Below are 27,080 nucleotides of genomic sequence, written 5' to 3'. Positions count from 1 at the left end.
AAGCGCCTTTATCCAAAGCGCTGTACAATTGATGCTTCTCATTCACCCATTCATACATACACTCACACACCAACGGTCTTGCTCAGGGACACCTAGACACACCCAGGGTGGGATCGAGCCAGCAACCCTCTGACTGCCAGGCAACTGCTCTTACTGCCTGAGCCAATTTCACCCTATAATACTGCCATTTACACTGATATTAAACAAATGATTAACACTGCGATTTATACTGATATTCACCAAACAATTAGTACTGCAATTTACAGACTGCCATTTATACTGATATTAACCAAATGATCAATACTTCCATTTACACTGATAAATCAATCAATACTGCCATTTATACTGATAAACCAAACAATCAATACTGACATTTATACTTATATTAACCAAACAATGTTTTACCTGCATGCGCCAACCAACAGCTTGAAGTGTGTGTTCCCCACAGCTCGGTCCCATCACCATATATTTCCTGATTAGCAGACCAGAACAGTAACATAGGCAGAAGTATATACAACTCCAAATATATTGTTCTAGCCAACATTCCAGAAGTGAAGATACATCTTTGTTGTTAAAATGAAAACAACAGCCTGGTTCCAAGAAAGTGAAACTTTTTAATGAAATAATTGTGCCCAAGTAGTGATTGGAATTTAATTTTAAACCGATGCAAGTTTGTGCATTTAATGGGCGAGTTAAGTTGCTGAGAGCGCACAGCGAGTGGAAGGAAATGGCCACGGGGCTGTGTGTGCGTCTGTGTGCGAGAGAGACAGACAGACACAGACAGACAGACGGAATGAGGGACAGAAAGAGAGAAAGAAGGAGATAAGAGTGAGAGAGAGACTGAACACTAAAATCGCACTCAGCTCAGAATGAGCGAGATGTACTGGAAGGTTTGCGCAGTCGCTATCGAGTCAAAAACATAAATCTTTGCTAGCAAGACAGAGAGCTAGCAGCCAGGTATGATTATTAAGCTAAAAAGTTAATAAATGAATACTTATTTATACATATTACTTGGTTTCATAAACACACAATAGGTTAATGACTCGTTGGTAAAATGACTTGCAGATGCGCTAAATGGCTAAACTGCGCAAAACCCTTCAGCGCACTGCATATTCTGAATTATATATTAGATTGCATTGTTTTGTTCTTTGTGCTGGTGATCCACTCAGACTAGGCACCCAGTTACTTAAAATGCCCAAAATATCTCAAGTTATTAAACGAATCCGAGACGCTCTACAGTATTCATCTTTACAGAGAGAACGTTTTTTTAATTGTCATTTATATTATTTGAATTATTGAATCCTAAAAATAACAATGCATAAAACATCTTTAAAAAGAAACCATTGACAATTACAAAGGTTGTAAATGGCAAAAGTTATAAAATCTTTAAACAAGGTAAATAATTGAAAGAAAAAAATAAAACTTCATAAAATGTGTATATATATTTATAAACAGTTTCTACCACATTTTAAAAAATTGAGACGGGCACAAATTGCACAGACATTTGAGTGGAGAGGGCCAGCATTGCAGCCGGACCGGCATGTCCACTAGAGATACACAAACCACACAGCCAAACAATCAGCTTCATTTCTCTGGTCATTTCTACGGACAACACCCTGCCTTTTTACAAAAACACACTTTAAAAAAAGACTTTAGAGGAAATAAAAGTGACTTGGTGACTGCTCTCGTTATCTGCAAACTCGCTTCTCCTCGCTGGATTCACGGGCCGCCGTTAGCACCTCAGGTGCCAGTTCCATCTGCACAGATTAGCAGGGGGATTACACAGTTTACAAAAGCCTCGTGCGTAAACACAAATACCCCCGAGGCGTCCCGTCCTGGTAGCAGTTCTGCAGCGCGCCAATGTGCCATGCGGTCCGGACGGAACGCAACCGCTGGGGGTGCGTCGGACCGATGTGCATTCGGGCAAAACTTCGACTGGGATGGAGGTGGGTCGACCCGCGTTCCCTGCGGCGGCTGCCGAGGCAGCGGCTGCGTGCGCGCGTCCCAGACAGACGCGCACGGATGCAGAATCGACGCAGGAATAATGCCACAGGTGTGGGAACTGCTCTAATGCTGCAAATGGTCGTTCCAAACTGGACAGGAAAGGGAAGGGGGAGAGAGAAGAAAAAAAGAAAGAAAAAAAAAAGAAAAATCTACCCACGCTTGTGTCTGAATCCCATCAGAACTGTACCTAATGAACCGGGGCACAGCGTAGCCCCGCGGAAGACGCATCACGTCCAGCATTGGCCCTGCAGAGGCGGCGGGAGAGACGTGCACCGCTTTCCCGCTAACCCCCGGTCCGCAGCGGATCACCTCCCGGACCGCCTTGACCGCCAAGCGGCTCTGCCCCCGCGTTTGCTCAGCTCCTCCCTTTCAGAACGCCTCTTTGGCCTTCGGGCCAACGTTAGGGCTGCTGGCGGCGCTACTTCCTGTAAACTCGTTATTGGGTCCAGCTGACGGTTCCCGCGGCAGCAGCCCAGGCTGAGGTATTCAGGTCTACGGTCGGCATGGCCGGGGCTTGACGTTTCGCCGGTAAAAACAGTCTGATATGATTTGTAGAAAGAGAACTGGAGAGAGGGAGGAGGAGTTTGTCCTGAGTGGTAGTGGTCATAAGAAGCCGTCTGAGCCCGGGAGAGGAGAGGGGCCGTGAGATCCATGCAGGCCGGCTTACAGGGAACCTGAGGACGTTCTGGGGGCACAGCTACGGTGTTCTGCGAGCAGAGCCAGCTGGAAAACCCCCGGGGATTTTCAGACCTGGTTTGCGTACGTGTTGTTCTGATCAGTCCCCCTGAGTTAGTGCATGTTTCCAAGCAGTTTAGTCTTTTTTGTGAATTTCTTTTAAGAAATTCAAGGGAGGGGGGGAAAAAAAGAAAAGAAAAAAAGAACATGTAAAATATTGATACTCATCTGTACAATAACCTTTGGACAGATGGCTTGCCACGTATGAGAAGTCCATCGTATGGAGCTAGAGCGGACAAGAGATGGGGAGGGGTTTGGTGCCCTGACCCAGACCAGCTGTACTGCCCTATGAGGAGGGTCCCCCTGAGACCAGAACAAGGGTCCCCCCAAAACCCAGTGTCTATTGTCTGATCAGGGGAGTCCCAGTGAAGATGTGTGTGTGTGTGTGTGTGTGTGTGTGTGCGCGTGCATGTCCTCGTGTGTGTGTCCCCACTAGTATAGAAAGTCATATGTCCTCATCACAAGATGGCAAAAACAGGTGTGTGAACGTGTGTGTCTCAGTGGTTTCATTGGAGCTGTTCATGGTTTCTGAGGGACAGTCATATTAGGGAGGCTGTGTCGATGATGGTCCTGCCGGGGTCCTCGCTGGCGAAGAACCGCACGTCTCGATCCTTATCGGCCTGCAGCGCCATGACCGTCTCCTCCAGCTCGTCAGAGTACGCACTGCCCGGGTCTCTGAAGTACGCTGCAGAGAGAGAGGAGAAGCCATGACGCACTCGCACTCGCACTCGCACTCGCACTCGCACTCGCACTCGCACTCGCACTCGCACTCGCACTCGCACTCGCACTCGCACTCGCACTCGCACTCGCACTCGCACTCACACTCACACTCACACTCACACTCACACTCAGGCCTCACGCCTCACGCCTCACGCCTCACGCCTCAGGCCTCAGGCCTCAGGCCTCAGGCCTCAGGCCTCACGCCTCACGCCTCACGCCTCAGGCCTCAGGCCTCAGGCCTCAGGCCTCAGGCCTCAGGCCTCAGGCCTCTCCAAACACACACACCCGCACCCACACTCACACTCACACTCACACTCACACTCACACTCACACTCACACTCACACTCACACTCACACTCACACCTCAGGCCTCAGGCCTCAGGCCTCAGGCCTCTCCAAACACACACACCCACGCACGCACTCACACACACACACGCACACGCACGCACTCACACAGACACAGACTGGGAGATCACCAGAGCCCTGCGTCTCTCCATCGGGGAGCGCCATGTTTCAAACACCTTCTGGCCTGTCAAGCTGAATTACAGCAGTCATCCTGCAGGCACCAAGCTCAGCGGCTGTTTTGCAATCACCACAAACACAGGACTAATTACACAATTAGGGACTAATTAAGAGGGGCTCAACAGTGCACAACAATTAGACGCTGTGATGAATAAGTGGACAGGAAGTGAACCATGAAAACAAACAACATCAAGAGCGATGACAAGGCAAAACAATACCATACTGGTACATTGCATACCATGAAATGTAATTGATTTTGCCATTTATATCTTAGCATAGGTTCTGTATAACTTGCGTGGGCATTCTCAGTCGCCAAAACTAAAGCCGGAGAACAGTGTGAGGAATTTTATTTAAGCGACTTTCCAATTAGTTTGCTTGGATAATCAACATATTCAGCAGCCTTATCTGAACTTATTTCCTCTGGGAAACCAACACAAAACAAAAATACTAAAATTAGCCATACTTTTATCATACCATACAGCTGAGTCACATGATCTTCCCATTGTTTGGGACATGTGTACAAAAATCAGGTGAAATCTATCTAGTTATTAGTCGGCAAATATGAGTTTCAATTTTCATGCAGTGCATAATTCAGAACACAAATATTGTAAATAAACCGCATTCTCTACAGCTACTTCTCTACAGCTACTCTGAGTATAAAAAATAAAATAAAAACACTCATCTCATGCAACTGATTAAGTGCCAATTGAGCACTTAACTGATGGTCACAGCAACTATTTTACCTCTGGCTTGAAACTTGGGCTCTACTGACCCCTTGGTGTTGGAGGACCAAAATACACTTGAAAAAAGTCCTCCATTATTTCTCCTGGTCTCTCCTGGTGCAATGGGGTGTTTACTCCTCCTGTACAGTAATCATTCGCCTATTTCAAGGGATTGTGTTCCTGAATTAGCCTGAAGCTGGCAAGGGCAGCTGAGGGTCAGGGGAGAGCTCCTCTGAGGCGAATCCGAGCTCCGATAACCATGTACATCGAGGCTAAAATTAAACGCGCTAAAGTTCAAGACAACATGTTTACTAGCAACACACGGAGCTGAAACATCCATGCAGAGCCTCAACTGTCACACGTGGGATCCAAGAGGAAGCTGAGCACCACCCAAACCACCAGGCTACCCAATTAATGACCACAGAGTCTACAAGAGTGTGTTCCACAAGGAGGGAAGAGTTTTGCCTTAGACTATGAACTCGAATTTTGACACACAAAATTTCAGATAGATAACTCATTCACCCTGAACAACACTTTTCCTCACCGGGCCCATTGCGCATTTCCGGAGGCGAAGTGGCCTCAGCAGGGCGAGAAGGTCAGAGTAGGACATAAACGGGACTGCGGAGGCGAAGTGGCCTCAGCAGGGCGAGAAGGTCAGAGTAGGACATGAACGGGACTGCGGAGGCGAAGTGGCCTCAGCAGGGCGAGAAGGTCAGAGTAGGACATGAACGGGACTGCGGAGGCGAAGTGGCCTCAGCAGGGCGAGAAGGTCAGAGTAGGACATGAACGGGACTGCGGAGGCGAAGTGGCCTCAGCAGGGCGAGAAGGTCAGAGTAGGACACGAACGGGACTGCGGAGGCGAAGCGCGAGCCGGGCATCGGCCTTACCTTTCTCCACCACGCTCTGCCGCAGCGCCTTGGCAACCAGCACGCGCACGTTGGCAACGGGGTCCGAGGACAGACTGAGGAGGCTGGGCAGGAGGTGCTGGGCGAACTGATCCATGGGCATGCAGTCCTCCTCCACCACGGCCTGCGGAAGAGCAGAGATCAGACACACCGCACAACCCTACAGGCCTAAGCCCCGACCTGGAGGAGCGTCTACAGGCCTAACCCCCGTCCTGGAGGAGTGTCTGCGGGTTTAACTCCCGTCCTGGAGGAGTTTCTACAGGCCTAACCCCCGTCCTGGAGGAGTGTCTGCGGGTTTAACTCCCGTCCTGGAGGAGTGTCTACAGGCCTAACCCCCATCCTGGAGGAGTGTCTGCGGGTTTAACTCCAGTCCTGGAGGGCCGCAGTGTCTGCAGGTTTAACTCCAGTCCTGGAGGGCCGCAGTGTCTGCAGGTTTAACTCCAGTCCTGGAGGGCCGCAGTGTCTGCGGGTTTAACTCCAGTCATGGAGGGTCGCAGTGTCTGCTGGTTTAACTCCAGTCCTGGAGGGCCGCAGTGTCTGCAGGTTTAACTCCAGTCCATCAAGCCACACCTTTGTGTAAGGTGATATTGCAGTAGAGCCATGAACATGCATGTGGTGTTGCAATAATGCCACTTGCTGTTATCAGTTATCAGGTCATCTGGCTGTCCTAGCCCTTATCACCTGACCTGGGGTACAGCAGAAAGGCGTCCATTTCTCAAGAACATTTCTCTCGCACTCAAATAAACCCTGAGCTAGCCTACATAGCTTTAGCTCAATCTGTGGAGAAAAATAACCTCAATGAAGACGGTAGCAAACTGCAGCTGTAGGCTTTATTCTTTCAATTCTTTCCATTTATCCACTCACATTTTAGAGACACCATCTCAATGACGCTGGAGAGGAAGGCTGGCCCTGAACAGTGCATTAGGTCACTGCAGTTCAAACAGACCTTGGCTGTGTTCTGTTTATGACAGTGCGATAGTGTAAGGCTGCCTACGTCAGTTCAACATTATTCACAATTATATGGCAATAACACAAGCACATTTACACCGCTTATACATACCCTCGGCCCGTTTATTATTTCAAAATGAGTCATGTTTATTCGAGTCTGTTTTATGCAACAGGAAATGGCAACGTACCATTATCATTCAGTTAACATTACTTTGCGTGGAAGTTTCATAGTTTCAGATGGTGAAGAACAATACCGGACAGTGGATGTTAAATGTAGCCTACATGCCGTTATGCTTGGCTATGGCGACAAACAGGGCATCATTCACCGACCATTTTGTAAAAGCCCAGGCCTCACAGTGCCCCAAGCCTGCTGTAGACAGTGCCTGGCCACACACAGAAACACCATACGACAGGCAAGGAGGGTTTACATCCGGCTGGAGTCTTTGTGACATCGGCTCAGGCGGGAAGAGCAGTTGTCTGGCAGTGGGAAGGTTGCCATTTCGATCCCCCGCCAGGGCTGTGTCGAAGTGTCCCTGAGCAAGACACCCCTAAATGTTCCTGACGATGACGGCTGGTGCCTTGCATGGCAGCCAATCGCCGTTGGTGTGAGTGAGTGTATGAATGGGTGAACAAGACACCTTTATCCAAAGCGCTTACCATTTACTAGTTTTTAACTGAAATCTTGTACATGGGCTGCTGCCATCTGGGAAAGGGTTCCTTGTGAAAATGAGGGATTTTATGAGATTTTATGAGAGGCAGACGGTTTGGGAGAGGGGGTCTGACCTGGCAGATGAAAGCGAAGGCCTGCCGGCCCACCCACTTGGGGCTGTGGCAGAAGCGCACGATGAGCTCGTTGATGAAGTTCAGGCCCAGGTCCTGAGCTCCGCTGGAGTACATCTTCCGCAGGACCTCCACCACCTGAGAGCCAACAAACATCAACACCACTCAGTCGACACCACCTCCACCACCTGAGAGCCAACAAACATCAACACCACTCAGTCTACACCACCTGAGAGCCAACAAACATCAACACCACTCAGTCTACACCCCTACACCACCTCCACCACCTGCACCCCAACACCACCCTGCACCCCAACGAGAGAGCCAAAAACAAAAACACCACGCACTCCTCAGTCTACACCCCTACACCACCGACACTCCTACACCAACTGCACCCCAAAGAGACAGACAAAACATTTTAATCCATACCATTATTTCTACATGTATGAAATAATATCATTTTGGCTTAAACTGGTCGAAAAATGTATTGCGCCGCAGTTTTAAAAATGCGATCTGCAGTACCTTGTCAAGGTATGGTGATATCATATATAGACGTCAATCAGAATCAGTTGGAAAATGGTTGACAGGCACAAATTTTTTCCCTTTAACTGTTCGTTTTAAAATCGGCAAGCCAGCTGTTACGCACCAAAACAAAACAGAACACTGCCGGTAACTGATTGGTTAGAGAATCAAATGAGATGGACAACACCTACTCTACCCACCCCAGGTTTTTTCTAAATTGTGTAAAAGGCGGAGCCAGGCTGAAACTGTGGAAGCACTCTATAAAGTCAGATGGACAACGTGTTCACCTCAGACCTGGGTCAAATATCTCATTGTTCCGAATTAAATTACTTTTCTATGCTTTACTGAGTATTGGACCTGATGGAATACTCTCAAAAAGTGCAACCCCCCCCTTATGGCCCTACTGGTAGGCTCAATTCCACAGGGAAGATCAATCAAGCACAGAAAATCTTTTCAATCCAAAACAATAACGCATTTGACCCAGGTGTGGTTAACCCACATGAGCGCGAGCAGAACGCGCTCCGTTTAAAGGGAGAGGGGCACGTGTGCGGGTGGGAGCTCACCAGTCTGTAGGAGATCCAGCGGACTTCAGACACCTTGTCGGAGCAGAGCGTGAGAGCGATCTGTCGGAGGTAGTCGTACACGTCGTAGTGGCTGTACAGCTCGATGATCAGAATCAGCTGCCTGGAGGCAGACGAGGGCGGGCGGACATGAAACAACATTCACGTGAAAGGCCTGTGCAAACCGGGTTTGAACAACACAGAATTAGAGGCCGAGAGATCAATATTCAGTGAAATCGAGTGCTTGCTGGAAAAGCCTCATCCCCTCTCTTTTTAAATATTGTGACAGAGAGGAATCTTTTGATTAGGATCTACGGGAGTGTGGTGGGTGTATTCTGAGAGTCAAACAAAAAAGTAATAAGTCAATGTTTCAACTTTATTACAAAGATTTTAATCGGTTCTAACTGAAAGCAGGATTCAGTATTTTGGCTCAGGCATGCATCAAAACAACCAGCAGTGACCAAATCTTTGATATTTTTCTCATATGAAAGTAACATGACTATATTAACTATTCTCATGCGGCTGAAACATCTGTTTCAAAAGGCTCTTCGAGGTGGATTACATGTTTACAGTAAGAAAAGATTAGAGAATGTACTGTATTCATAGAGTTCAAATAAAATGAAATGACTCTAAAGTGGGAAAACGGGCTGACTGAAGAGTCAAACAGAAGTAACATTTTCCCACACCCATCCTGCTGATACTCAAGCCGGTCGGAAGAGTCAGAAGACGTGTTTACACGCACATGCTCTCTTCATTTGGCTGTATACGATGCTGTTCCTTGAAATACGACCAACTTAAAATCAGATTGCCTCATTAGTCCTCAGGCAATGCGGAGTGTAAAATGGTAAATGGTAAATGGTAGGCATTAATATAGCGCCTTTATCCAAAGCACTGTACAATTGATGCTTCACAGACCAACGGCAATTGGCTGCCATGCAAGGCACCAACCAGGAACATTTTGGGGGTTAGTTGTCTTCCTCAGGGACACTTCGACACACTCAGGGTGGGATGGAACCGGCAACCCCCCGACTGCCAGACAACCCCTACTGAACTCATAATTCCATTACCAATGAGCTGCCAGTGGGTGATGCTGAGGGCGAGTAAGTGGTTATGGGGAGAAAAAAGGGAGATGTGGACGGACTTACTCTGCCAGCTCGTAACGGAACCTCCAGTTTCGGCTGTTGTCCGTCACCATGAATTCCTGCAGCTGGTAGAGGTACTCCCTCCGCTTGTCTGCGTGAAGTAGCTGGACAAACAGTGGGGGACGAAACCGGTTTAACCTTCAGCCTTCAGGATCAGGGCAACTGATCAGTCATTTAGCAGACACTTTTACTCGAAAGCGACTTACAACTTCCTCAACAAGTGTAAGTCGCTTGCAAATCCATAAATAGCTAAACATGCATGTCACAGCAGTAACCAAAAAAGCAAGAGTCATCTTAAGTGCGGGAGGGTAAATCAGGAGGGAGGACTAAGGTTCAGTCTGAAAAGGTACAGCCTGTGTCGAAAATACGGGGAGGGACTCCCTGCTGTTCTGACCGTTTGGGATAATACGTTCTAGCAAACCTCACAGAGAAAGGCATTGTATTACAGGGATGGTCGCGTCAGCATGTTGGTCTTACGTCTTCATTGCATGTTCCACACGCGTGCGTTTGAAAACGCCGCCCAAGGCGCTCACCTTGAGGAAGTCGTACAGGTGCTTCAGCACGCCGATGCGCACCTCGTCCAGGTCCTTCAGGAAGCCGTTGAAGATGGGCACCAGGTCGGCCGCGGTCAGCTGGTCCCCCAGGATCACCGCCAGCTCGTGGATGGAGAAGGCCAGCGTCCGGCGCACCTTCCACTGCGAGCGGGGAACACAGAGACGTTTTCACAAGCCGGCATGACCCAAGTCCTCTTTGACGTCTCAAGTTCTTGTGCTATTCGACATGGGACTTGAGCCTCATTAGAAACGCTAAAATGCGCATGCTATTTGAGGGTTAAGGCCTGGTTTTGTGCCTTTTGTTAATATGTAAACTGTCTTCATTCTGTTCGTCAGTGATCAGGGTCTCACCTGTACGTCAGTGGTGAGGGTCTCACCTGTACGTCAGTGGTGAGGGTCTCACCTGTACGTCAGTGGTGAGGGTCTCACCTGTACGTCAGTGGTGAGGGTCTCACCTGCACGTCAGTGGTGAGGGTCTCACCTGCACGTCAGTGGTGAGGGTCTCTCACCTGCACGTCAGTGGTGAGGGTCTCACCTGTACGTCAGTGGTGAGGGTCTCTCACCTGAACGTCAGTGATCAGGGTCTCACCTGTACGTCAGTGGTGAGGGTCTCACCTGTACGTCAGTGGTGAGGGTCTCACCTGTACGTCAGTGGTGAGGGTCTCACCTGTACGTCAGTGGTGAGGGTCTCACCTGCACGTCAGTGGTGAGGGTCTCTCACCTGCACGTCAGTGGTGAGGGTCTCACCTGTACGTCAGTGGTGAGGGTCTCTCACCTGAACGTCAGTGGCCAGGGTCTCTCACCTGAACGTCAGTGGTGAGGGTCTCTCACCTGTACGTCAGTGGTGAGGGTCTCACCTGTACGTCAGTGGTGAGGGTCTCTCACCTGTACGTCAGTGGTGAGGGTCTCTCACCTGTACGTCAGTGGTGAGGGTCTCACCTGTACGTCAGTGGTGAGGGTCTCACCTGTACGTCAGTGGTGAGGGTCTCTCACCCATACGTCAGTGGTGAGGGTCTCTCACCTGCACGTCAGTGGCCAGGGTCTCGTAGGTGTCCTTGAGACAGTGCCAGTTCTGCCTCCCCAGGGTGAGGGCGACGCCCGGCAGGCTGAAGGCGCAGTGCTTGGTGATCTCCGTGTCGACCGTCTGGGCCCGGGCCGGATCCGTCATCGACAGGTACTGATCCAGCAGCTGCTGCGGGATCACGTTCTGCAGGGAGGGGGGTAGAGTTACCGAAAATCCCCCCGTCACCACACCGACACCACATCCCTTTCATCACAACCCTTTCATCACAGCGACATCTGTGTCCTTTTATCAAAGGAGAAAACCAACACGAAACCAAGGTGGAAACAAGATGGCCTGTTTAAGATGGAAGCACAAATAAATCTGAATGTCCAACAAAACCATTTTGTCTTCTCCAACAAGGAACCAGGGCATTTTATTCTACAACAGCTTGGCTGAAAACTCAATTCTGATTGGCTGGGCTGGCTATGAAGTATCCCTGGAAAAGGTTTAATCACCGTTCTACATTAATGAGCATAAACTGTCGGACTCAAGAAAACAGACAATTTACATATCATATGGCACTCTCGACCTCATACCTTTTCAACCAATCAAAATGACTGCTATACTACTGTATTGAGGCCTATTAAACCCTCCGAAATTTTCTCAAGCAAAGGGTGGGCTTGGGACTGGAAGGGCTAAATAATAAAAAGTTAATATTGGATTTTAGTGTTTTTTACAGGACGTACAGAGGTGTGTTTGTTGGGTTCATTGGCAAACTGACCTGGACCTTGGACGACCTCTCCTCCTCGTATAGCTGGGCTGGTCTGAAGTCCTTCTCCTCCTCCAGTGCCTGGATCAGCTCGTCCTGCAGGAGGGAGGGGGGCAGGGACATGACCAACACCATCACCCAGGCCCACTCTCCACATGACAGCACAGGGATGATATCCTGCACCGGGTCTAGGGCCAGGCTTGATACAGAGCTAGATACTATTTAGCTTTTAGGCAAACTAAGCAGTAGGTACGCTTAGGGGTAGGAGAAGGTGAGCATTGCTGGGCTGAATGGCCTGCTGTGGCCTGTTGTGGCCTGTTGTGGCCTGTTATGTTATGTTATGTTATGTTATGTGAAAATAAACACAAAGACATGAATGCACCACTTTATCCTCAAAACTAATCTGAAAAGCACAAATCACATTTACGTGATTGACAACCTGTCAAGGCAATGACAGTTATTTAACAGTCAATTGGAGTGTGCGGCAAAAGGACATTTCGAAAGCGGAAAGAGTCCCGCGAAGATTCACAGGTGTACACTCACTGCGCGCGTTTGTTCCGTGTCTTCAGGAGGAGGGGGCGAGGCGGGCGGGGTCTGGGGAGCCCCGGAAGGTTCCGTGTCAGTTGGAGGCGTGTCGTCGCCGTTGGGGAGGTGCGGAGGATCGTCGGACGCCGGGGTGGGGGGCGGCGACGGCTCAGGGGCGGGCCTATCAGGTGCGGCCTCCTCCTGCTCGCCCTCGTCTGATTGGCTCTCCAGCTGGGCAGCCTTCAGAGCCGCTGACAGCACCTGGACCTGAGCTGGGGGGGGGGGGGGGGTAGGCCTATTATATATTGTTTATCCTGAACAGGGTCGCAGGAATATATAAAGACCATTTACACAAAGTTTGGGTAAAATTGGAGTCGTAATCCCCCACACCTCTGGTTAAGTAATAGTTAGCAGCTGTGGTCTACACAGTAAGCACATGACATAAAAGCAGAAAGCTATCATTCACATGGGGGGTGGGGGTAGTTTTCAGTGTTGAAGCAGTAAGCCACAGCCCACAGAAACAGGGCACAGGACCTGGAGAGAAGACCCCACCCTAAACCCCTTACCTTGAACATCGGGGTCGTCCAGGTGAGGCTGCAGGCAGTCTAGAACCTTCTGTATCTGAGAGCTAGTCGCCGGGCCTTGGGAGTCTAGCCTGGTGACCTCCTCCTCCTCCTCCTCCTCCTCCTCTTCCTCTTCTTCTTCTTCTTCTCTCTCTTCATCTTCCTCCTCCTCCTCCTCTCCGTCACTCTGCAGAAGCTCCAGATCCTGGCTGATATCAGGCAGCAGGGGCCTCCAGAAGTTGAAGGAGTTGTACGTGTCATCGGCGTTCTGCGCCTCCTTCTGCTCCCTCTGTCCCAGGGAGGCGCACATCCGCCGGCCCCGCTCCTGGTCTGCTCCTCCTTTGGCCTCCGCAGCCCCAGGAGCGGGGCCCCGAGCAGCCTCCAGGCCCGTCCAGGAGCCTGGGACTGGAGTAGAGCTGCGGCCCGTCTCCGGAGGGGTGTACGCTGGCCGCTCCCCCTGACAGCCCCCGGGCGACTCCCTGCGAGAGGAAGCATCCAGCCCATCCACACTCAGTCACACACCACATCTGATCACTTTCCTCCCCGTGCTCACATCAGATTAACACTTTCAAAAAACAATATATGTACATACAAACAAAAAGCCGCAAACACAGGATAATCAAAATTCAATGAATTGCATTTCACTCACAGGAAAATGGTAACATTTTTCCTTATTTTATTTGACTGACTGATCAAAAGGTTTTGGAATTAAATCAATAAAGTTAATTTAATAAGTTACGATTTAAAGTATTTGACTATTAATTATTTGTAATAAAAGTAAAAAGTAAAAGTAAGCTTCATGTTACAACAAAAAGATATTCTCAAATTGAAGCTGGCTGAGGTGAACAGAACTCTACAAAAACAACCAGATTTAGATAGCAAATGAATTTTTTTCTGCTGAGCTTCAGCTTGGCTCCGTTTAGCGGAGAGAGCACTGGTGAATACAGGCGACCTGCAGACAGTGCGGTGCTCTCCCGCCCCGCCCCGCCCGCCCCGCTCCAGCCCCGCTCCCCAGAGACGGACAGGGTGCGGGAGGCCTGCTGCTCCTACCTTTCAGGGGGGGGCTTGGCGATCTCGCGGAGCGTGCCGTCCTCCCGGAAGTGCAGGCCGGCGCTGGACGGGCTGGCGAAGGTGGAGATGAAGCGGCCCAGAGACTGGAAGGCTGCCTGTCGCACCTGGAGGAGGAGGGAGTTAACACCAATAACCATAACCCTAAGCATAACCATAACCATAACCCTAAGCCTAACCCAGGGACTGAAAGGCTGCCTGTCGCACCTGGAGGGGGTCAACACCAGTAACCATAACCCTAACCCTGTCGCACCTGGGGGAGGAGGGGGGTTAACACCAAGCGCTAACCATAACCCAAGCTGCTAACCCTAATCCTAACCACTAACCCCAATCTTTAACCACTAACCATAACCCTAATCCTAAACGCTAACCCCAATCTTGAACCACTAACCATAACCCTAATCCTAAACGTTAACCCCAATCTTTAACCACTAACCATAACCCTAATCCTAAACGCTAACCCCAATCTTTAACCACCGACCAAAACCCAAATCCTAAACACTAACCCCAATCTTTAACCACTAACCATAACCCTAATCCTAAACGCTAACCCCAATCTTGAACCACTAACCATAACCCTAATCCTAAACGTTAACCCCAATCTTTAACCACTAACCATAACCCTAATCCTAAACGCTAACCCCAATCTTTAACCACCGACCAAAACCCAAATCCTAAACACTAACCCCAATCTTTAACCACTAACCATAACCCTAATCCTAAACGCTAACCCCAATCTTTATCCACTAACCATAACCCTAATCCTAAACACTACCCCCAAACTCCAACTGCTAACTGGAATCCTAAATGCAAACCCTGATACTTAAAACTAACCCTAATCCTTAACCCTAAATCCTGCCCGCTAAGCCAAAACCCATTAGCATTAGAGCATAACCGCTAATTCTAACCCCTCATCCTACCCACTAAACCCTAAACTCTAACTGCTAACCATAACAGGCTAACCCTACCTGCTAACCTTAATTCCAACCAGGAACCCCGAGCCCTGTGTGTGTACGTGTGTTTGTGTGTACGAGTGCATGCATGTGCTCAGAAAGAGCGGAGGAGGGGACGCACACAAAACATGTTCTAATTCCAGTGTGTGTGTGTGTGTGTGTGTGTGTGTGTGTGTGTGTGTGGGGCATGCGTGCGCGTGTGTGTGCGTGCGTGTGTGCATGTGTATGTATGTATGCATGTGTGTTTAGAGCACATTTCTAAAAAGGTCAGTTACGTCAATCCGACGTTGGAATAAAAGGACGATCTTTTAAAATGCAGGGCAGGTGCATACATCTCCACATATCTGCTCATAAGCCGGTGATCTGACAACATTCTCAGCTCGTCACAGAACAAAGGACGTGATGGGGATTAAGACGGCCACTTTGCACAGAAGAGCCTGGTGACAGCTATAGGGCGGTGCCTTTCACGCATTCCTCAGTCTGGCGTGAACACAGCCACATCACGCTGCCGTGTCACGCTTCGCTGACCAATCGGGGAACAGAGATGTTCAGGCAGATGTTTGAGGAGGAAAAAGGCAGATCTCTGGGGGAGCGGGGCGGGGCGGGGTCCTACCCAGCGTGACTGGTCGCTGATCAGGCTGATGAAGAGGGGAGACAGCTTGGTGCGGCGGACCTCGGGGGACGTGGAGTTGGACACCACCATGAAGCACTCGGCACAGGCCTTGCGGATGCCCCACAGACTGTCCGAGCACAGGTCGAAGAACTTCGCCATCTGGGGAAACGGGCCCAAACAGCTGGATTACCACTAAACCCCGTCTCTCACACCAGGCTAACACCTCTCTACAGAACCAAACATCTGGATTACCACTAAATCCTGTCTCACACACCAGGCTAACACCTCTCTACAGAACCAAACATCTGGATTACCACTAAACCCTGTCTCTCAAACCAGGCTAACACCTCTCTACAGAACCAAACATTTGGATTACCACTAAACCCTGTCTCTCAAACCAGGCTAACACCTCTCTACAGAACCAAACATCTGGATTACCACTAAACCCTGTCTCTCAAACCAGGCTAACACCTCTCTACAGAACCAAACATCCGGATTACCACTAAACCCTGTCTCACACACCAGGCTAACACCTCTGTACAGAACCAAACATTTGGATTACCACTAAACCCTGTCTCTCAAACCAGGCTAACACCTCTCTACAGAACCAAACATCTGGATTACCACTAAACCCTGTCTCACACACCAGGCTAACACCTCTCTACAGAACCAAACATCTGGATTACCACTAAACCCTGTCTCTCACACCAGGCTAACACCTCTCTACAGAACCAAACATCTGGATTACCACTAAACCCTCTCACACCAGGCTAACACCTCTCTACAGAGCCAAACATCTGGATTACCACTAAACCCTGTCTCTCACACCAGGCTAACACCTCTCTACAGAGCCAAATGGCTGGATTACCACCAGTACAAGACCCAGGGTCTCATCGCACACTAATTTAAAAAAATATATCTTCCTTAATGTTGTCGTTTACTCTTTAAAAAAGGTTTCAGTTCCAGCACTTTTAAAAGGTATAATTTTAGCGCAGGTCAGAAGGAGACCCATCCCTGTGGGTTCTGAGGCTGACCCAGCTTTGCCCGCAGTATATAAATGACAGAGATAATGACATCACGCCCTCACCAGCAGCTTCTCTGTAGCCTCTTGGCCCACGATGGAGCAGAACTCCCCGAAATTGGCGGCACACACCTGTGAACAAAGCAGTCGACTGGGTGAGGTTTCAAAGCTCACTCTCACACACCTGCCCCTATTGGACAAGCAATGAAACTGGAGATTATTCGTGGCCAAGTAAGAAAGCTGAAAAGCTGAGAAGTTGAACTTCTTCATTTTGAATGGGGAAAACACATTTACACCCGAGTCAAATATATACCCGAAAACCTTGTCGGTGCTTCTAAATCTATAATACCGTTGATCTCAGAGGATTTGTAAATTCAATGAATTGTACTACTACTAAAAATGTGCAGGAACTACGCACAAAAATCTCAGGAAAGATACTGCTGATACTGGTGAAAATGCATTCTTTTGCATTTGTCAGTAATCTGTAGGAATTCTACTGGTTCATGAAGGGTTAAATATGCATTTGATGCAGATCTGAGCCTTTCGTGTTGAAGGTGTCACCATAGAGTACCGTATCCACCAGTAATATGACGAGGTTCTGAGGGCTTTCGAAAGCCTGGTCAGAAAACACGGGCGATCTCATTTCCTTTGTGAAGAAGCCACACCCCCTCTGCAGTTTTATTGGACGAGCCCTGACGGACAGGCGTTATTACAGGGCGTGAGGTGGGAAGGGGGCGGGTACCTTGCGCACTTGGAACAGGCGGGCGTCGCCGCACAGCTCGCAGAACCTCCGCAGCAGCAGACGGTCCACTGTGTCCCGGGTCAGAACCGTCACCAGCTTACACATGATCTGCAGAACAGGGAGGCAGGCTCAGCTCCAGGCACAGGGCTGGGGGGGGGGCCAGCGTCTGCCTCCAGAGCTCGAGAGGGAGCGGAGACCAGCTGCTAATCAGGGCTACTGTACCCGTCACACATCCCTCATCAACCCTTTAAGGCGTGAGCTCACAAACACGCGATTAAAGTGCTCTGAACTCATGTAACAATCACTTATTGTAACTGTAAGTGATGCAGTTCTTGAATTATATTTTTAAAATAAAAAATTTTTAATAAAATCATTTGGTGGCTAAGCGTTCCCTGGTTTGTCGACAGTTCCCGTGTGCTATTGAGGAAACACCGGTCACAACCCTGCCTGGATGAGAACAACCCGCCTCACCGCCACGGCCTCGATCTTGTAGTCGTCATCGCTGTTGGGCTCGGTCAGGTCCAGCAGGACGGGACACACTTTGGTCTCCATGTCGCTTTTGGAGATGAGCCCCTGCTCCAGGAGCACCAGGAGCGCGGCCTGGCTGGTCTTCCGCACCTGCCCAACACAGGACCAACACCGTCACCCTCAGCTCCCCAACACCGTCACCCTCAGCTGCCTAACACAGGACCAACACCGTCACCCTCAGCTGCCCAACACAGGACCAACACCGTCACCCTCACCTGCCCAACACAGGACCAACACCGTCACCCTCAGCTGCCCAACACAGGACCAACACCGTCACCCTCAGCTGCCCAACACAGGACCAACACTGTCACCCTCAGCTTCCCAACACAGGACCAATACTGTCACCCTCAGCTTCCCAACACAGGACCAACACTGTTTCCCTCAGCTTCCCAACACAGGACCAACACTGTCACCCTCACCTGCCAAACACAGGACCAACACCATCACCCTCAGCTGCGTCCCAACACAGGACCAACACCGTCAGCCTCACCTGCCCAACACAGGACCAACACTGTCACCCTCACCTGCCCAACACAGGACCAACACCGTCACCCTCAGCTGCCCAACACAGGACCAACACAGTCACCCTCAGCTGCCCAACACAGGACCAACACCGTCACCCTCAGCTTCCCAACACAGGACCAACACCGTCACCCTCACCTGCCCAACACAGGACCAACACCGTCACCCTCAGCTTCCCAACACAGGACCAACACCGTCAACCTCAGCTTCCCAACACAGGACCAACACCGTCACCCTCAGCTTCCCAACACAGGACCAACACCGTCACCCTCAGCTTCCCAACACAGGACCAACACCGTCACCCTCAGCTTCCCAACACAGGACCAACACCGCCACCCTCAGCTTCCCAACACAGGACCAACACCGTCACCCTCAGCTTCCCAACACAGAACCAACACCGCCAACACAGGACCAACACAGTCACCCTCAGCTTCCCAACACAGAACCAACACTGCCACCATCAACGTCCCAACACAGGACCAACACTGTCACCCTCAGCTTCCCAACACAGGACCAACACCACCAACACAGGACCAACACCGTCACCATCAGCGCCCCAACACAGGACCAACACCGTCACCATCAACGTCCCAACACAGGACCAACACTGTCATCCTCAGCTTCCCAACACAGGACCAACACCATCACCATCAGCTTCCCAACACAGGACCAACACCATCACCACCAGCTTCCCAACACAGGACCAGCACTGTCATCCTCAGCTTCCCAACACAGGACCAACACCGTCACCATCAACGTCCCAACACAGGACCAACACTGTCATCCTCAGCGTCCCAACACAGGACCAACACCGTCATCCTCAGCTTCCCAACACAGGACCAACACCATCACCATCAGCTTCCCAACACAGGACCAACACCGTCACCACCAGCTTCCCACCCGAACAGCACTGACACCGTCAGTACAGACCCAACACAGCACTGACACCGTCAGTACAGACCCAACCCAGCACTGACACCGTCAGTACAGACCCAACACAGCACTGACACCGTCAGTACAGGACCCAACACAGCACTGACACCGTCAGTACAGACCCAACACAGCACTGACACCTTCAGTACAGGACCCAACACAGCACTGACACCTTCAGTACAGACCCAACACAGCACTGACACCTTCAGTACAGACCCAACACAGCACTGACACCTTCAGTACAGACCCAACACAGCACTGACACCTTCAGTACAGACCCAACACAGCACTGACACCTTCAGTACAGGACCCAACACAGCACTGACACCGTCAGTACAGGACCCAACACAGCACTGACACCTTCAGTACAGACCCAACACAGCACTGACACCTTCAGTACAGACCCAACACAGCACTGACACCTTCAGTACAGACCCAACACAGCACTGACACTGTCAGTACAGACCCAACACAGCACTGACACTGTCAGTACAGAACAATACAGCAGGTTTGACCTTGTTGGGAGTGTATATTCACATTCTTTTTTTTTTATCTCATAAGTGTAGCCCAATCTTCTAGTCTTATGTCTGTTGTGGAAGATAAATTGTTTAAAAGTACCACATATAACAAAGGCCACAACACTTCATAACAGCCCAGGCTTAAAGTGTACACTGCTCTTAGCATACCTTAAACATTGCCTACATGTTTACATCCTTCTGTGAATTACAGAGGGTGAAGAATATGTCTACCACTGCATGCATGTATATAGCACTTTCAGGGGTAATGTCCTGAACTGAAATATTGCAGTAACTACTCTATTCTAGTAGCAGTAGCAGTCATAATAGCAGTAGCAGTAATCGGAGTAACAGTAGTAATAGCAGTAGCAGTAGCAGTAGCAGCAGTAGCAGTAGCAGTAGCAGTAGCAGCAGTAGTAGTAGTAGTAGTAGTAGTAGTAGTAGTAGTAGCAGTAGCAGTAGCAGTAGTAGCAGCAGCAGCAGCAGTAGTAGTAGTAGCAGCAGCAGTAGTAGTAGTAGTAGTAGTAGCAGTAGCAGCAGTAGCAGCAGTAGCAGCAGTAGCAGCAGCAGTAGTAGTAGTAGCAGCAGCAATCCGAGTAACAGCAGTAGCAGTAGTAACAGCACTGAGTAAGACGCTTTGGATTAAAAGCATCTGCCAAATGACTAAAATGTAAATGTAGCAGCAGCAGCAGTAGCAACAGCAGGAGCAGCAGGAGGAGCAGGAGCAGCAGGAGCAGCAGGAGCAGCAGGAGCAGCAGTCTGTGTACCTGGTTATTGGGGTCAGTCAGGTACCGAACCACAATGGGCACCAGGTATCGTGAGAAGGCTGCTGGGAAGTTGGGCCGGCTCTCGTGGAGGAACATGGCGATATTGGGTACCTGCTCCATCAGCTCAGCACGGACCGTGGGCTCTATAGACAAATCAGACTAATTACAATAGCATACTGTACTACTAATTACATTACTACACTGTACAACCAACTACAGTACTACACTAACAAATTATTATCCAACATTGTAAAACCAATGACCATACTTCACCATACAACCAATTACAGTACTACACTATACAAGAAACTTAGTGCTACACTATACAACAAATTACAGTACTATGCTGCACAATAAATAATAGCACTACAATCTACAATAAATTACAGTCCTATACTGTAAAAACTATTTCAGTATTAAACTATACAACCCATTACAGACAACACTATAAAACTAATTCCAGTACTATCCAATATAACAAAGTACAGTCCTATACCGAACAACAAATTACAGCACTACACTGTACAACAAATTATACTACTGCAGTCAAGAACAAAATATAGCACTGCATTCTACAATGTACATACACAAATTACAGTACATGTTCATGTGTATAGTGTGGATGTTCTTGCAAGCCTTTAGACCACTTGTTCCCAGTACTGGAGGGAAATAATCATTTCCTTGAGTTTGAACAATCCACACACGGATGTTTTTGGAAATGGATGTTATAATTCATATCTTCGGCTCGCGCATCTTAAATTACACTTGGACATTCCATGATCAGAAAGAATTCACCAAACAATCATATTTTGTGAAGAGACAACAAGTACTACATATTAGGTCCTGTATTCATATGCTGTCAGAGTAGCAGACGTGGTCTAGGGTCAGTTTCCATGGGCTTGCTCTGTCTGTCCTTATCTATGATTAGCCACATTCAAAAGCTGATCCTCAGTCAGTTCTACACATTATGAACACAGGCTGATCTCAGCAAATCTTGGGAATGTTCCTGAAAACTGAACAGCATTCACATTTCAGGGGCAACACTGCCATTAAGCCCAGCCTTGCAGGCCCCTGCAGATAAAGCATGAAAGACTGTAGTGTTGTCGGCCAACAGACATTGGGCCTCATGCAAGAACATTTCATTTTTCTTCTCATAGATTTCTCTCACCTTTTTTTGAACAAAGGGCCCATACGTGTGCCACGCCGGTTTCAACAAACGCACCCAAGTTCAGGGAACTTTCGGAAATGAAGATATAAGTTATAATACAGTATATACGGTACTGTAGGTGGGTTCCGTCTGATAGATGGCCAATGGGATGAACAAGAACAAGGGAGGACTGATACCTGATTGGTTAGACAGTCGTTCCTTGATGTTAGTTCTTTTTTATTGTACTTATGTACATATTTGTGATTAGCACACTTTGTATGAAATGTGCCCTATAAATAACCCCGATTGATTGCTTGGTTTAGTATTAGATCAGCTAACTTGGCTAAACATAATGTTCAGTGGTGTTGGAACCGTTGTCAAAGTATCTGAATTAACGATCAAACCCTAATACCCAGAGGGAATTCTCAGCATTCTTGCATTCTAAAGTGCAGTGTAAAGAGGTCCTTTTCCTGCAAGGAAAAATAATCCCGGGGATTTGCCGATTAGCGCAACAGAGATCTTACCGCAACAGAGGATTTTACCCCACCACTACGAGACCTTATTATAAGGTTCATATAACTGACATTTTTGACAGTTGGTGTCATCAGTATGTTGTTTTTAGGGCAATTTGATAGGATTTTGATGTTGTACATTCCGAGTACATACAGCAATATTCCACTGCAGTTTTGCTGTATTAGGATGTGAAAGCTTTGAAGCGCAACATCACAAATCTACTCAGAACGGAAATAGAACCTTATAGTTCCACGGTCATGAGCAGCCCACCCTAGCCCATTCACCATCTCTGAACAGAAACAGATGAACACCATCTCCATATGCATCCAAGCAGTGTACGGCATGCCATAAAATGTCATAACGGCAACAACATTATTCCAGCAGACTGGCCTTATTCTCCCATTAAATTCATACACATACGCATACCTCCATCTTCCGACATCCTGGCAACCGTTTCCATGACAGCGACGAAGTCGTTCTCGCTGTCGCTGAACTCGCGAAGCACATCCAGCAGCCCGCGTGCCACGATCTGCCTGCAGGGCGACATGAACCGGAGGCTCGGGTTCACACTGGCACAAGCTCTCGTCGAAACAGAAACCCAGTTTGCATTTCAAGAGCCGCCGATGGCCGTTAGCCAATGGCTACACACTGAGCCCAGTAGTACTCATCCGAGGGCTCATATTTTTATCAATGAAAATAACTGGAGCTGAAGAGGAAGCAGGAAGAAAACTCATCCCGGAGGTCACAGTAAAATAACCCGACAGGGGGAAAGGGTCAGGGTGTTCGTACTGCGACTGACCCAAGAAACACAGGGAGCGCTGCCAAGGTTTTTCAGAACTGATGAATATTCGACAGCCTTTTCACATTCATTTGGCATAAAAATAACGCAACAACCATCACCCTCGCGACACCTCGCGATTCTAAACAGTGTCTTTTCAGAGGAAACTCCAAACGGTGGTGAAAATGCAACTTTCGCTGCCTCAGTTTTCAATTATTGTACAATTTAGCCATTTAGCATTTAAAACCAAAGCTAACCAACTAACTTTTGATAGTATTTTATTGTATGTAGAAATCTTTCATACATTTTAACATAATGTCAAATAAAAGAGTCGTGTTTTGTATTTGGTTGCATTTCCTTTGCATGCCGTGACTTCCTGATGTCTGTGACCCATCAACATCTTCAGTCTGGATATCTTATTTGGTGGGTGGGACTAGATTCAGCTGTAAATCATGCTGATACAGTATTGAACACATTTGTTGGCTAAATAGTTTTAAGTCATCAAGGGTCCAAGGAATTAAATCAGCCGTAAACCACTGTGCTGCTGTCAGATAAGCAGTTGATGCATATGCAGTAGAATTGTTTCTCCTGAATATTTCTTCCACTGAGTTCAACAGGAAAATGTGTCAGTAGAAACAATAATTCTAGTATCTACTGCATATTTGACAGCAGCACAATCATTTACAGCTGAATTTAGTCCTACGCCCCAGTTCTCATTGAGATCCATTCAAATGCAAAGAGTTTTAGTATCACTTCATAGGTGCTGTAATTACTACATGGTGAAACCAAATGTATAGAATTACCCTTTATTAAAAGCTCTGAGTCAGCGCTTTGACCAATTATGAAATGTTTGAATACAGAGAAAATAAAACATTAAGTCAGACAAGGGGACCCCAAACTTTTGAATGGTAGTGCATATGGGATCATTTTCCTTGGCTTATTGCATCTGTTAAGATGACCGTTTCTACCTTGACTGGTCGTTTTCACAGCACAGAAGATATTATAATGAATTTGCATGAATGGGATTCCAAGAAACTTCAGTTCTACACAAGAAGGTAAGCAGAAGACCATCCGTGTTCCATTTAACTACATGGGCAACAGTGTGGAAAGACAGGGCAGTGGAGAATGTCTGGCACTGACATTTTATTTCCTACCTGTTAAAGACATTCTCGCTGAAAGCATACTTCTCCAGCCGCCCCAGAGGAGTCAGGTTGTCCTGCCCGGCATCCAGAAAGGCAGTTATCCGGATCCCATCGCACTCCGACCCATAGTCATCGAAGCCAACTGAGGAAGTCCGTGAGAAGAACAAAGTTATAGCAGCGGTTTGATTTTATCATTAGACATGAACACACACAACAACACAGTTGCATGGTAAACACACTTTCTAAGCAATCGCTGTACAATTCAATTTTTTCACGATGGGGAAAAATGTGATCAAAGTGACACTGGCCGGGGAATGACTGTGCCAGACAGAGGGGTTTTACTATCTCAGAAACTGTTGATCCCCTGGGATTTTCACACACAAGAGTCTCTAGAGTTTGCAGAGCATGGTATGAAAAACAAAAAAACATCCAGTGAGCAGAAGTTTTGCAGGCAAAATCACGTTGTTAATGAGTGAGGTTAGAGGAGAAGGGCCAGACTGGTCGAAGCTGACAGGAAGGTGACAGTAATGCAAATAACCACACATTACAACAGTGATATGCAGAAGAGCATCTCTGAACACACAATGCCTCGAACCTCCAAGTGGATAGGCTACAGCAGCAGAAGTAAGCCTAATAAATACCTAATAAAGTGCTCACTGAGTGTATATTTTTAATGAATGAACGGCTTGGGGGGAATGCTAGGCATAGTGTGGCTAATTTGAATGAATCCATTACTCAACAGTGTGAAAGGGCACACACTGCTAAAAATATAAATATTGGAAAGGTGCCTGATTACCAGGCTGAGATCTTGGCAACCGCATGCAGTGCAGTTGAATGTAGGTATGCATGTCTGTGAAACTGGCTGTCGGCTACAGGCTTCCACATCTATGTTTCAAAGCATAATATGAAACACTAGATGCTGTTATGAGGACGTGTATGCGTACACAGACTAAAAATGTGATCCCAGCCCTCTTACTCGTAACAGCAGGGGGTGACTAGCCTATACAGTTAATGACAGCAGGGCTGGTACCCTCAGTGATGAGGCCCTGGGTAACATCCCATGTGTGGATAGCAGACAGCGGACACACAAAACCAACAAACACAACTGAGCAAGTTCTGCTTCAGCCCAAGTGATCATTTCAGCCTCCTTTGGGATCAATTTTTCAAATCACAAATCAGTATCTGCTCCCTATTCTTCAAATAAATTTTCACCAGTTTGTCTTTAAGGGATTGCTTCAAATATGACTTGCACCGAGAAATTAAAGGATAAAGAAAAAAAAAACGGCATACACAATGTCTCACAGATTACCCAAAATATGGATAGTTCCATGCTGGCAATACAAAATGTACTCTAGTAAGTCTTACGTGACAATATGCAAAATGTGGCTCTGCGTTGAACTGAACCTTTTATAAAAATAATAATAATAATCAATTTGGTTACGGAATGAGGACAAATAAAATACTTACAGTCATCCAAATCGTCATGACCATCTTCAAAGTATAAAGACAGACCTGCAACAAAAACAATAATAATCAAATATGTATTGCCGTTACAACACACACACCCTTCATTCTTACAGGTGAGAAAAGAACATAAATAAGTTCTAGCACTCTAATCGTGGCCACCATTAGCCATAACATTAGTCAACCAGCTCGATCCACAAAGTTTGCAAGTAGACATTGTTTAATCATAAATTAAATCCATACATTTTGCACCATACAGGAGATTGGCTTGGTAAAATGCCGATGTCAGTGTCACAATAGACAGCACTAACGCATGTAATGTCAAGCTAGCCAGCCATCCACAGGCATGCATTCCTAGCAGGCACTGGCGGAAAGCAGGCAGGAAAGCAAAACAAGCTACCACACAACAGTAGGCTAAGAATACGTTACAATTCAGACAACGTGGAAATAAAATGGATAACATTATATTTTAGTGAACAATAGATTCCAGAAAAAGAGATCGGACACGAATCAAAACAAAGAGTAACTGGCACTGACGACCGAGCTGAACAACCAAGTCTAGCGTCAGATATTAGATAACTACCTGGCTAGTGGTATCTCGCTAACGTATGCAGCAGCGACCTGCAACTCGGTTTTGAGCGCTATGAAATTCATAACGTTAACTTCACTGTGTGGAGCAGCGAGAATAATTGGATTTTGTGTGCTGGCGATTAGCTATCCAGTGCTAAGCAGCTAGAAAGCAATCTGTTAGCTACACAAATCCTGGGTTTCTCGACTAATTGTTAGCCTATTACGTTAAACAGCTATAGCTATGGCCTTATCCGAAAGAGTACATTCAGTAAGCTAGCCCTAGTTAGCCCTCTCTAGGTTGTGAGTTGACGCTAGTCAAAAGACAGATAGAAAGCTATTTTTCTATCTACCTAACGTTAGCTCATACGATACGAACGGGCGAGTAGCTATTGAGTTAAATACACAAATAGCTACCCAAGCGATTAATAGCCAACGTCAGTAAGCAACTATCGATAACAACTAGCTAGCTAGATATTTACTGCTAGCTAGCAGCTTGGTAGCCGTGCAACTCGTTAAGAAGCTAACTGTTATCTTGCTAAACCACACTCGCCCCCTGCAGCTTCACGGCCAACAGCGGAAAACGTATATTATCATGAAACATCTCTCATGAACCATATATGTACAGAATAAAATAGCTAACGTTATAGTTCAAAATAGAGTTTGCAAGTTCGCTATGTCTATATTACACTTCTCTACATACCTGCCATCTTGATTTGTAAACTGCACGACTGTCAGGAAAGCTTGCTACTTCCTGAAATTACTTCCTGGAGCAATTTCTTTAAAAAAAAAATCAATTTATATATCATAATTCATCTTTGTGCTGCGGTTAT

The 27,080-nt window shown here is 47.8% G+C and overlaps 1 protein-coding gene across 1 annotated transcript; it reads right to left on the bottom strand.

Moving 5' to 3' along the window:
• Positions 1-594: 594 nt before the first annotated feature.
• ppp4r1l (protein phosphatase 4, regulatory subunit 1-like) lies at positions 595-26,979 on the bottom strand. The gene is made up of 20 exons (XM_061220898.1): positions 26,951-26,979; positions 25,684-25,728; positions 24,229-24,358; positions 22,723-22,829; positions 20,637-20,779; positions 17,843-17,989; positions 17,372-17,479; positions 16,696-16,761; positions 15,609-15,767; positions 14,025-14,149; positions 12,978-13,453; positions 12,430-12,683; positions 11,899-11,982; positions 11,136-11,321; positions 10,094-10,255; positions 9,564-9,664; positions 8,422-8,542; positions 7,340-7,474; positions 5,591-5,732; positions 595-3,424 (listed from the first exon to the last, which is right to left on the bottom strand). Exons 1-20 carry the CDS (start codon positions 26,955-26,957, stop codon positions 3,279-3,281), a joined length of 2,844 nt encoding a protein of 947 aa, XP_061076882.1. The 5' UTR covers positions 26,958-26,979; the 3' UTR covers positions 595-3,278.
• Between the last annotated feature and the right edge of the window lie 101 nt (positions 26,980-27,080).

The sequence above is a fragment of the Conger conger genome, chromosome 14 (assembly GCF_963514075.1).
Source record: "Conger conger chromosome 14, fConCon1.1, whole genome shotgun sequence".
Taxonomy (NCBI): domain Eukaryota; kingdom Metazoa; phylum Chordata; class Actinopteri; order Anguilliformes; family Congridae; genus Conger; species Conger conger.
This window is presented reverse-complemented; position numbering and strand designations above follow the sequence as displayed.